This window comes from Salmo salar, chromosome 22 (assembly GCF_965601325.2).
Source record: "Salmo salar chromosome 22, fSalSal1, whole genome shotgun sequence".
Classification (NCBI taxonomy): domain Eukaryota; kingdom Metazoa; phylum Chordata; class Actinopteri; order Salmoniformes; family Salmonidae; genus Salmo; species Salmo salar.
This window is the reverse complement of record NC_138312.1, coordinates 65,220,870-65,234,324: the sequence shown is the minus strand read 5'-3', so window position 1 is coordinate 65,234,324 and position 13,455 is coordinate 65,220,870. Positions and strand designations below refer to the sequence as shown.

General features: G+C 41.0%; 1 protein-coding gene across 2 annotated transcripts in view; it reads right to left on the bottom strand.

Moving 5' to 3' along the window:
* Positions 1 to 13,455, bottom strand: part of raf1b (Raf-1 proto-oncogene, serine/threonine kinase b) — a 68,444-nt gene that overhangs the window by 14,770 nt on the left and 40,219 nt on the right. For both annotated transcript variants that reach the window (XM_045704992.2, NM_001123524.1), the window contains 3 exon segments: positions 12,914 to 13,090; positions 7,291 to 7,337; positions 7,090 to 7,208 (listed from right to left, as the gene is read on the bottom strand). In XM_045704992.2, the coding sequence (XP_045560948.1) occupies positions 7,090 to 7,208; positions 7,291 to 7,337; positions 12,914 to 13,090 (343 nt within the window).

The window sequence follows — 13,455 nt, the reverse complement described above, 5'->3', positions numbered from 1 at the left end:
TTTACATTTTAGTCATTTAGCAGACGCTCTTATCCAGAGCGACTTACAGTAGTGAATGCATACATTTCATACATTTTTTTCTCTCCGTATGGTATGCTGGATGGTCTGCTTTCGCCGTAAAGCCTTTTTTAAATCTGACACAGTGGTTGGATTAACAAGAAGTTTCTTTAAATCCATGTATAACGCTTGTATGTTTCATGAACATATTTATATATTTTTTTATAATGACTATTTCTGTTTTTGAATTTGGCGCGCTGCAATTTCACTGGATGTTGGTCAGGTGGGACGCTAGCACACACCCCCTAGTGAGGTTAAAGAATGTTTTAAAGAATAACATGCAAATATTGCGCAATCCAGGTGGGCAAAGCTCTTAATAAACACTTACCCAGGAAGACTGACAGCTGTAATCACTGCCAAGGGTGCTTCTAACATGTATTGACTCAGGGTGCTGAATACTTACGGAACGACTAGATTGTTAATTTATATTAATCCCGCCCAAAACATGCTCACTTTGATAGAGTATTTTGTTGACAACAACTGCCAATACATTTTAATCCCAATTCTGTAACAATAGAATGTAAAGAAACCCAAGAGGTCTGAATACTTTTGCAAGGTGCTGTATATAGTTTAAGCGGTCAAAGGAATGATATTGCAGCAAATATGGTAATTCCAACCAGGATATGATCCCTGGATCCAGCTACTGTCAACAAAACACCTTAACTGCTACACCAAGAGGTCTGAAACCCTTGATAAGGTTTCTAAATGTCACTACAATATCTAGTTAAGAGTATGGTAGGGCTTACTATCCATAGTATGGACCCAGAGGGTTAGGGTTAGTGTATGGTATGTGTGTTGTATGTGGCCCTTTCTGGGTGTAGATCATGGCTTCCCCCTCACTCTCTCCTACACCCAGGTTCTGTTATCTCAGGCCATACATTTCTGGAGGAGACCCTCTCCCCCTGGTCATGCAGAGAGAGAGACCACAGAGTGAACAAAGGATTTCACTTGGCCGAACTCCTAAATCCCCAAAATGGGAGAATGAAACAAAATGTCCACTTGAGAGTGTGGGAATGGTCCGTGGACACTTAAGGGACAGTTATGTTGAGTGTGTTTCATTTGGTGACCTCATGAAGGACAGGAAACACACAACTTTTTCTCTGAATGTGTACATTTCTCAATTATGGGGTTTGCATCTAATTCTTGTATAAAGTTAACCTGTTGGGGCTAGGGGGCAGTATTTTCACAGCTGGATGAAAAACGTACCCAATTTGAACAGGTTACTACTCTGGCCCAGAAACGAGAATATGCATATTATTAGTAGATTTGGATAGAAAACACTCTGAAGTTTCTAAAACTGTTTGAATGGTGTCTGAGTATAACAGAACTCATATGGCAGGCAAAAACCTGAGGAAAAAGTCAAGCAGGAAGTTCAAAATCTGAGTTGTAGTTTTTTCAAGTGATTGCCTTGACTGTATACAGTGACTTAGGGTTCATTTTGCACTTCCTAAAGCTTCCACTAGATGTCAGCAGTCTTTAGAACAGTGTTTGAAGATTCTATGGTGAATTTGATGGGAATTAAAGCACAAGGAAGTAGGTGTCCCATTATAAGGCATGGGCTCAGTCACGCGCAATGACTTGGGAGCGAGCGGAGTTCATATTCACTCCTAAAGAGAACAGATAGTTCCAGTTGGAATTTTATTCAAGATATATGATAAAAACAACCTAAAGATTGATTCTATACATCGTTTGACATGTTTCTACAAACTGTAGTATAACTTTGACTTTGTCTGGACTAAGTAAGCACGCGCGTTGTGGATTTGGATAGTGAACCTAACGCGCGAACAAAATTGATTATTTGGACATAAATATTAACTTTATCGAACATTTATTTTGGAGCTGGGGTTCCTGGGAGTGCCTTCTGATGAAGATAATCAAAGGTAAGTGAATATTTAATGTAATTTCTTAGTTTTACTGACTCCAAGATGGCGGGTTTCTGTTTGCTTATTATTGGTGTCTTCTGGGCTGTACTCAGATTATTGCAAATTGTGCTTTCGCCGTGAACCTTTTTTGAAATCTGACAAAGCGATTACATTTAGGAGAAGTGTATCTATAATTCTGTGCATAACACTTCTATATTGATCAACGTTTATGATGAGTATTTCTGTAATATGTGTGCTCATTCACCGGTAGGTTTGGAGGGAAAACATTTCTCAACATTACGCGCCAATGTAAAATGCTGTTTTTGGATATAAATATGAACTTTATCGAGCAAAACATACATGTATTGTGTAACATAATGTCCTAGGAGTGTCATCTGATGAAGATCGTCAAAGGTTAGTGCATAATTTTAGCTGAATTTCTGGTATTTATGACGCCTGTCCTTGCTAGGAAAATGGCTGTGTGGTTTTTCTTGTGTTGGAACTGTCCTAACATAATCTAATTTTATGCTTTTGCCGTAAAGCCTTTTTGAAATCGGACAATGTGGTTGGATTAACGAGAGTCTTATCTTTAAAATGGTGTAAAATAGTTGATTATTTGAGAAAATGGAATTATGAGATTTTAGCTGTTTTTTAATTTGGCGCGCTAATTTTCCACTGGCTGTTGTCAAAATCAATCCCGTTAACGGGATAAGAACGGGAAGGGATTCCCTAGAGGTTAAGGAGTAAAGATGAAACTATTTGTGAAATGATGTAATGTTAATCTCTTATTTGAGAGAATTGTATTCTCTGTAAAGTGTAACTAGTCAGGGGCTACATTCCCGTGAGCACGGACATGATCAGGTGTCATGGAACAGCCCGTTTCTATTGTTACAAATAAAACATCTGAGGAAATTCTCAGACAGCTGTGTTTGCAAATAGTTAAGACCACGCAAACCCCGATGTAAGCAAAGGTTGCAATGGTTGTTGAATTCCTAACCATACCACGTGGAGCATTGGCTACACGGCTGGAAATCGTTAAAACTCTGAGACTATCGAGCCCTACAGAATAAGAGCAAATCTTTGATACTAATTACTAGTCTGCAGCTAGAAATTATGTAAACCTGGGATGCGATTCCCAACAACCACCAAAACATCTATTCTATGAGAACGTTTCTGAATGCTACTCTGAAGTATCCATTCTAACCACAAAATACTTTGATCTTCGAGGAAACGCAACCAGAGAGACTCTGATGAACTCTCCAGCAGACGGACCGGATTCCAACAGAGAAGAAAACAATGACGTACGGGTTTAAATATATATGTGCAATTATTCTCAAATGAGCGGCCGTTCATGTGCAAAGGATTAGCCTTTCAATGTATATAATTATAGACTGTGTAATGAATCCATTTGTCTTTCCCGCTCTCTGTCCCACCCCTTTCCCTTTGTCCACCAAGCCGTCATATCAGCTTAGTCCACTAGGGACTCTTTCCCATCATTGTTAGTAACCAATATCTACTGTTTGTTTATGAATTCCTGTGATTATTTAGTTAGTAAATATAGTTGAAGTCAGAAGTTTACAATTATCTGGATATATTGAAGCAATAGCTCAAGACATCAGTCAGGAAGTTAACGAGAGTCTCGTCTTTAAAATGGTGTAAAATAGTCATATGTTTGAGAAATTGAAGTAATAGCATTTCTAAGGTATTTGAATAACGCGCCACGGGATTCCACTGGCTGTTACGTAGGTGGGACGAAATCGTCCCGCCGACCCCAGAGAGGTTAAAGCTTGGTCGCAAATGGGTCTTCCAAATGGACAATGACCCCAAGCATACTTCCAATGTTGTGGAAAAATGGCTTAAGGACCATAAAGGTATTGGAGTGGCCATCACAAAGCCCTGACCTCAATCCAATAGAACATTTGTGGGCAGAACTGAAAAAGCGTGTGCGAGCAAGGAGGCCTACAAACCTGACTCAGTTACACCAGCTCTGTCAGGAGGAATGGGCCAAAATTCACCCAACTTATTGTGGGAAGCTTGTCGAAGATTACCCGAAAATTACCAAATACTAATTGAGTGTATGTAAACTTCTGACCCACTGGGAATGTGATGAAAGAAATAAAAGCTGAAATAAATCATACTATTATTCTGACATTTTACATTCTTAAAATAAAGTGGTGATCCTAACTGACCTAAGACAGGGAATTTTTACCAGGATTAAATGTCAGGAATTGTGAAAAACTGAGTTTAAATGCATTTGTAAACGTGTGTATGTAAACTTCCGATTTCAACTGTAAATAATTGAGCCAATTGGTGTATGATGATTCATAGTAGAGGCTGGGTTCGTGCAGATAACCAACAATATACGACATTCAGATGAGCCTGATGAAGGTAATAACAATAATAATTCATTAATAGAAGACCAAAAGAGTTATATTCTGAAAATTATAACTTTGTAATCTGAACATTTTCCTTGGTGCCCAGACTTCCTAGTTAATTAAAATTACATGATTAGTTTAATCACGTAATAATAATTAGAGAATTGATTTGATAAAATAACAGTCTTCACCTTTAATGATGCCAAAGACACGACATATGTTAGGGTTAGTGTATGGTATGTAGGGTATGGTATGTAGTGGTAGTGTTAGGGTATGGTATGTAGTGTTAGGGTATGGTATGTAGTGTTAGGGTATGGTATGTAGTGTTAGGGTATGGTATGTAGTGTTAGGGTATGGTATGTAGTGTTAGGGTATGGTATGTAGTGTTAGGGTATGGTATGTAGTGTTAGGGTATGGTATGTAGTGTTAGGGTATGGTATGTAGTGTTAGGGTATGGTATGTAGTGTTAGGGTATGGTATGTAGTGTTAGGGTATGGTATGTAGTGTGTTTATATTACCATCCATAGTATGGACCCAGAGGGTTAGTGTATGGTATGTAGTGGTAGTGTATGGTATGTAGTGTTAGTGTATGGTATGTAGGGTGTTTATATTACCATCCATAGTATGGACCCAGAGGGTTAGTGTATGGTATGTAGTGGTAGTGTATGGTATGGTATGTAGTGGTAGTGTATGGTATGGTATGTAGTGGTAGTGTATGGTATGGTATGTAGTGGTAGTGTATGGTATGTAGTGGTAGTGTATGGTATGTAGTGGTAGTGTATGGTATGTAGTGGTAGTGTACGGTATGGTATGTAGTGGTAGTGTACGGTATGGTATGTAGTGGTAGTGTACGGTATGTAGTGTATGGTATGTAGTGTTAGTGTATGGTATGTAGTGGTAGTGTATGGTATGTAGTGGTAGTGTATGGTATGTAGTGGTAGTGTATGGTATGTAGTGGTAGTGTATGGTATGTAGTGGTAGTGTATGGTATGTAGTGGTAGTGTATGGTATGTAGTGGTAGTGTATGGTATGTAGTGGTAATGTATGGTATGTAGTGGTAGTGTATGGTATGGTATGTAGTGGTAGTGTATGGTATGGTATGTAGTGGTAGTGTATGGTATGGTATGTAGTGGTAGTGTATGGTATGGTATGTAGTGGTAGTGTATGGTATGTAGTGGTAGTGTATGGTATGTAGTGGTAGTGTATGGTATGTAGTGGTAGTGTGTGGTAGTGTATGGTATGTAGGGTGTTTATATTACCATCCATAGTATGGACCCAGAGGGTTAGTGTATGGTATGTAGTGGTAGTGTATGGTATGTAGTGTTAGTGTATGGTATGTAGGGTGTTTATATTACCATCCATAGTATGGACCCAGAGGGTTAGTGTATGGTATGTAGTGGTAGTGTATGGTATGGTATGTAGTGGTAGTGTATGGTATGGTATGTAGTGGTAGTGTATGGTATGGTATGTAGTGGTAGTGTATGGTATGTAGTGGTAGTGTATGGTATGTAGTGGTAGTGTATGGTATGTAGTGGTAGTGTATGGTATGTAGTGGTAGTGTATGGTATGTTATGTAGTGGTAGTGTACGGTATGTAGTGTACGGTATGTAGTGTATGGTATGTAGTGTTAGTGTATGGTATGTAGTGGTAGTGTATGGTATGTAGTGGTAGTGTATGGTATGTAGTGGTAGTGTATGGTATGTAGTGGTAGTGTATGGTATGTAGTGGTAATGTATGGTATGTAGTGGTAGGTGTAGTGGTAGTGGGTATGGTAGTGGGTAGTGTATGGTATGGTATGTAGTGGTAGTGTATGGTATGTAGTGGTAGTGTATGGTATGTAGTGGTAGTGTATGGTATGTAGTGGTAGTGTATGGTATGTAGGGTGTGTTGGATGAGGGTGTACCATCCATAGTATGGACCCAGAGGGTTAGTGTATGGTATGTAGTGGTAGTGTATGGTATGTAGTGTTAGTGTATGGTATGTAGGGTGTTTATATTACCATCCATAGTATGGACCCAGAGGGTTAGTGTATGGTATGTAGTGGTAGTGTATGGTATGGTATGTAGTGGTAGTGTAGTGTATGGTATGTAGTGGTAGTGTATGGTATGTAGTGGTAGTGTATGGTATGTAGTGGTAGTGTATGGTATGTAGTGGTAGTGTATGGTATGTAGTGGTAGTGTATGGTATGTAGTGGTAGTGTATGGTATGTAGTGGTAGTGTATGGTATGTAGTGGTAGTGTATGGTATGTAGTGGTAGTGTATGGTATGTAGTGGTAGTGTATGTTAGGGTTAGTGTATGGTATGTATGTAGTGGTAGTGTATGGTATGTAGTGGTAGTGTATGGTATGTAGTGGTAATGTATGGTATGTAGTGGTAATGTATGGTGTTTATATTACCATCCATAGTATGGCCCCAGAGGGTTAGTGTATGGTATGTAGTGGTAGTGTATGGTATGTTAGTGGTAGTGTATGGTATGTAGTGTTAGTGTATGGTATGTAGTGGTAATGTATGGTATGTAGTGTTAGTGTATGGTATGTAGTGTTAGTGTATGGTATGTAGTGGTAGTGTATGGTATGTAGTGGTAGTGTATGGTATGTAGTGGTAGTGTATGGTATGTTAGGGTTAGTGTATGGTATGTAGTGGTAATGTATGGTATGTAGTGGTAGTGTACAGTATGTTAGGGTTAGGGTATGGTATGTAGTGTATGGTATGTAGTGGTAGTGTACGGTATGGTATGTAGTGGTAGGGTATGGTATGTAGTGGTAGTGTATGGTATGTTAGGGTGTTTATATTACCATCCATAGTATGGACCCAGAGGGTTGCTCCACCTGATATGAACCACTCCAGCGAGCCTTCACCGTGGCTAGACCAAAGTCCCCGATCTTCACTGTAAGGCCCTCATGGAGGAAGATGTCTACACATGTGTAAAGGACCTACAAATTCTGGAACATCACAGATTAGTGACAATTCTATATGGTGCCTTATGAAAAGGATACTGTTGGATTTCATGTCCCGATGAATGATATTCTTAGCATGTAGATAACTGAAAGAAAAAAATGTGTAAGAAATTACATTGTTGACAATGACTTTAGTTTCATGCATGCGTTTGTAAATGTTTGCTGGTAAGGCAGGTATGATTGAATCCAGCCCTTACTTACCACCTCAGGTATCAAAACATTATGAATCCATACCTAATTATTATTTCACCTTTATTTAACCAGGTAGGCTAGTTGAGAACAAGTTCTCATTTACAACTGCGACCTGGCCAAGATAAAGCAAAGCAGTGTGACACATACAACAACACAGAGTTACACATGGAATAAACAAACATACAGTCAATAACACAATACTCTACACAAAAGTCTATATACAGTGTGTGAAAATGAAGTAAAATTAGGGAGTTAAGGCAATAAATAGGCCGTAGTGGCGAAATAATTACAATTTAGCAAATAAACACTGGAGTTATAGATGTGCAGAAGATGAATGTGCAAGTAGAGATACTGGGGTGCAAAAAATATATATAAATAACAATATGGGGATGAGGTAGTAGGATGGGCTGTTTACAGATGGGCTATGTACAGGTGCAGTGATCTGTGAGCTGCTCTGATAGCTGATTCTTAAAGTTAGTGAGGGAGATATGAGTCTCCAGCTTCAGTGATTTTTGCAGTTCGTTCCAGGCATTGGCAGCAGAGAACTGGAAGGAAAGGCGGCCAAAGGAGGTGTTGGCTTTGGGGGTGACCAGTGAGATATACCTGCCGGAGCGCGTGCTACGGGTGGGTGTTGCTATGGTGACCAGTGAGCTGAGATAAGGCGGGGCTTTACCATAGCATAGACTTATAGATGACCTGGAGCCAGTGGGTTTGGCGATGAATATGTAGTGAGGGCCAGCCAACGAGAGCATACAGGTCGCAGTGATGGGTAGTATATGGGGTTTTGGTGACAAAACGGATGGCACTGTGATAGACTGCATCCTGTTTGCTGAGTAGGGTATTGGAGGCTATTTTATAGATGACATCACCGAAGTCGAGGATCGGTAGGATGGTCAGTTTTACGAGGGTATGTTTGGCAGCATGAGTGAAGGATGCTTCGTAGCGAAATAGGAAGCCGATTCTAGATTTAATTTTGGATTGGAGATGCTTAATGTGAGTCTGGAAGGAGAGTTTACAGTCTAACCAGACACCTAGGTATTTGTAGTTGTCCACGCATTCTAAGTCAGAACCGTCCAGAGTAGTGATGCTGGACGGGCGGGCGGGTGCAGGCAGCGATCGGTTGAAGAGCATGCATTTAGTTTTACTTGTATTTAAGAGCAGTTGGAGGCCACGGAAGGAGAGTTGTATGGCATTGAAGCTCGTCTGGAGGTTAGTTAACAGTGTCCAAACAGGGGCCAGATGTATACAGAATGGTGTCATCTGCGTAGAGGGGGATCAGAGAATCACCAGCCGCAAGAGCGACATCATTGATATATACAGAGAAAAGAGTCGGCCCAAGAATTGAACCCTGTGGCACCCCCATAGAGACCGCCAGAGGTCCGGACAACAGGCCCTCCGATTTGAAACACTGAACTCTATCAGAGAAGTAGTTGGTGAACCAGGCGAGGCAGTCATTTGAGGAACCAAGGCTGTTGAGTCTGCCAATAAGAATGCGGTGATTGACAGAGTCGAAAACCTTGGCCAGGTCGATGAAGACGGCTGCACAGTGTTGTCTTTTGTCAATGGCGGTTATGATATCGTTTAGGACCTTACTTATTTCCCTCATTAAAATGCAAATCAATTTATAACATTTTTTGACATGTGTTTTTCTGGATATTTTTGTTGTTATTCTGTCTCTCACTGTTCAAATAAACCTACCATTAAAATTATAGACTGATCCTTTCTTTGTCAGTGGGCAAACATACAAAATCAGCAGGGGATCAAATACTTTTTTTCCCCCCACTGTAGAGATGTATATATATATATCTCTCCCTCTCTATCTCCATAGAGATAGAGATATTTTTTAAAATGTATGTAGTTCTGTCCGTGAGCTATTCTTGTCTGATGATGTTCTGTATTATGTAATTCTGTATTATGTTAAAATTTTTGTGTGGACCCCAGGAAGTGTAGCTGCTGCTTTTGCAACAGCTAACAGGGATCATAATAAAATACCAAATCAATTATAGGCTATAGCAGCAATATGATTGACATAAAATAGCATGCAACTAAAGACCATATGTCCCATGATTTTCTAAAATGGTCATTACTTTACAGGTAGCCATATCTCGTATATTAGGCCTCTCCTTTTGGGAGAGCAACACAATGTGACTATAGCAGGTATTGAACCCCTGCCAAACGATCAGCACACAGGTGCGCTAACCTCAAACCTAGTAGACATGCATTATGAAAAGCTCTGTTAATGTATTATATTATGAGTAAACAGCCTCAAATAGAAAAGATGCTTCTTCCAGGCCGCTAATAAATTACATCAATGCAATGCAACCCTCGCTTCCGCGAGAAGGCAGAATGTTGCTGCTGCTGACAAGCACAAGCTTTTGGCGGGGCTTGTTGCGTTGGCTACTTTTGCGAGAAGGCAGAGCGGTTCGATGCTGGTTGATGAATTTGACAATGAATGTAGTGGGAAAATACGTTTTTTTTGTCGACCAGAAGGTGACTGAATTGTTCAGGCTTATTGATAGTAATGAAGTATTTCAAAACATGAGCTTAAAAACAGGTAATAATAAACACGAATCATTATATTACTTCAGTCACCTGAAAAGGGCACGTAGGAGTTCCTGTGAGGAAGAGTGATGTATCCAGGAAGAAAATGAATCTTCTGAAATTTCATTCGTGATCTTATGCTGCCATCTATTGGAATTATTTAGCAACTGCAGCAGTACTGAACAATTGTATATCCTTACTAAAGTAGTAATTACTCAGAATTGCAAAATATAAAATGTTGTACTTTATTTTATCACTTAAAACCATAATATAACCATTTAAACCATATTAAACAATGAAACTGATAAACACCATACATTCAGGCGCTATCATTTGTTGACTTCTGTAACCGTAAAAGCCTTGGTTTCATGCATTTTAACATCAGAAGCCTCCTCCCTAAGTTTGTTTCATTCACCGCTTTCGCAAACTCCGCCAACTAACCGGTACCCCCCCCCCGTATATAGCCTCCACATTGACTCTGTACCGGTACCCCCTGTATATAGCCTCCACATTGACTCTGTACCGGTTCCCCCTGTATATAGCCTCCACATTGACTCTGTACCGGTACCCCCTGTATATAGCCTCCACATTGACTCTGTACCGGTACCCCCTGTCTATAGCCTCCACATTGACTCTGTACCGGTACCCCCTGTCTATAGCCTCCACATTGACTCTGTACCGTAATACCCTGTATATAGCCTCCACATTGACTCTGTACCGTAATACCCTGTATATAGCCTCCACATTGACTCTGTACCGTAATACCCTGTATATAGCCTCCACATTGACTCTGTACCGGTACCCCCTGTATATAGCCTCCACATTGACTCAGTACCGGTACCCCCTGTATATAGCCTCCACATTGACTCTGTACCGGTACCCCCCGTATATAGCCTCCACATTGACTCTCCGTCCCCCTGTATTGCCCCAGAGCTCTGTACCGGTACACCCTGTTGTATCCTCCAGCATTTCACTGTGACCGGTCTACTACACCTGTTGTATCCTCCAGCATTTCACTGTGACCGGTCTACTACACCTGTTGTATTCCAGCATTTCACTGTGACCGGTCTACTACACCTGTTGTATCCTCCAGCATTGTCACTGTAACGGTCTACTACACCTGTTGTATCCTCCAGCATTGTCACTGTAACGGTCTACTACACCTGTTGTATCCTCCAGCATTTCACTGTGACCGGTCTACTACACCTGTTGTATTCAGCATTTCACTGTGAGGTCTGACCGTACACCCTGTTGTATCCTCCAGCATTTCACTGTGACCGGTCTACTACACCTGTTGTATCCTCCAGCATTTCACTGTGACCGGTCTACTACACCTGTTGTATCCTCCAGCATTTCACTGTGACCGGTCTACTACACCTGTTGTATCCTCCAGCATTTCACTGTGACCGGTCTACTACACCTGTTGTATCCTCCAGCATTTCACTGTGACCGGTCTACTACACCTGTTGTATTCAGCATTTCACTGTGAGGTCTACCGGTACACCCTGTTGTATCCTCCAGCATTGTCACTGTGACGGTCTGACTACACCTGTTGTATTCAGCATTTCACTGTGAGGTCTACTACACCTGTTGTATTCAGCATTTCACTGTGAGGTCTACTACACCTGTTGTATTCAGCATTTCACTGTGAGGTCTACTACACCTGTTGTATTCAGCATTTCACTGTGAGGTCTACTACACCTGTTGTATTCGGCACGTGACAAATAAAATTTGATTTGAATGCCAAGCGTCACATCTGGAGTAAACCTGGCACCATCCCTACGGTGAAGCATGGTGGTGGCAGCATTATGCTGAAGGGATGTTTTTCAGCAGCATGGACTGGGAGACTAGTCAGGATCGAGGGAAAGATGAACGGAGCAAAGTACCGACAGATCCTTGATGAAAACCTGCTCCAGAGCGCTCAGGACCTCAACAGGAGAACGACTCTCAGCACACAGCAAAGACAGCGCAAAAGTGGCTTTGGGACAAGTCTCTTAATATCCTTGAGTGGCCCAGCCAGAGCCTGGACTTGAACCCGATCGAACATCTCTGGAGAGACTTGAAAATAGCTGTGCAGCGACGCTCCTCATCTAACCTGACAGAGCTTGAGAGGATCTGCAGAGAAGAACGGGAGAAACTCCCCAAATACAGGTGTGCCAAGCTTGTAGCGTCATACCCAAGAAGACTCAAGGCTGTAATCGCTGCCAAAGGTGCTTCAACAAAGTACTGAATAATAACGTAAATGTAATATTTCCATTTAAAAATTTTAATACATTTGCAAACATTTCTTAAAACCTGTTTTGATTTGTCATTATGGGGTATTGTGTGTTGATTGATGAGGGGAAAAAACGATTTATAATAAGGCTGTAACGTAACAAAATGTGGAACAAAGCAAAGGGTCTGAATACTTTCTGAATGCACTGTGCTCCATGCCTTGTGTGGTCTGGTTTGGATTAGCTAATACATTAATAAACCATTCTAAAGTTTATTAATGTTCGGGTTAAATAACATTAAGGTAATCCTACTTCATGCCCTGTGCAGTCTAGTTAGGGTTAGATAACATTAAGGTAATCCTACTTCATGCCCTGTGGTCTGTTTAGATAACATTAAGGTAATCCTACTTCATGCCCTGTGGTCTGATTAGATAACATTAAGGTAATCCTACTTCATGCCCTGTGGTCTGATTAGATAACATTAAGGTAAACCTACTTCATGCCCTGTGGTCTGTTTAGATAACATTAAGGTAATCCTACTTCATGCCCTGTGGTCTGTTTAGATAACATTAAGGTAATCCTACTTCATGCCCTGTGGTCTGATTAGATAACATTAAGGTAATCCTACTTCATGCCCTGTGGTCTGATTAGATAACATTAAGGTAATCCTACTTCATGCCCTGTGGTCTGATTAGATAACATTAAGGTAATCCTACTTCATGCCCTGTGCAGTCTGCCTGGCGATGTCCATCAGCTGGAACATCTGTAGGTTGGTCTCTTGGATGTGAAGGTGGTGGTAAAGGCTGGAGCCGTCACACCACTGGGTCACTATCGCCAGGTTGTCCTCAGTCATATAGCCCATGAAGAGCAGGATGTTGACGTGACGCGTCTTCCTGTAGAGAAACAGAGAGGACTTTATTCTCTCCCCAGTCTCTCTAATTTGCTTTATTGGCATGACGTAACAATGTACTGCCAAAGCGTACTGTAGAGATTAAGTGATACATTTACAATATGAACATAAGTCAATATTGTCGACGGGACAACCGTAAGAACAATAATCAAGGGTCAAAATAACCACACAATGGACAATAACAATAAGCATAGAGGACATGTGCAGGTTGGTTGGTCTGTCAGACACTGTCCCTCATCTTATGGCAGCCAGCAATGTAGTGCGCTGCCAACCCACAGCTCTCTGCGTCCTCCCCCAACAGGACGGGTAGCCTGTCCTCATCAGAGAGGTCTTTGAAACCTTGAATAA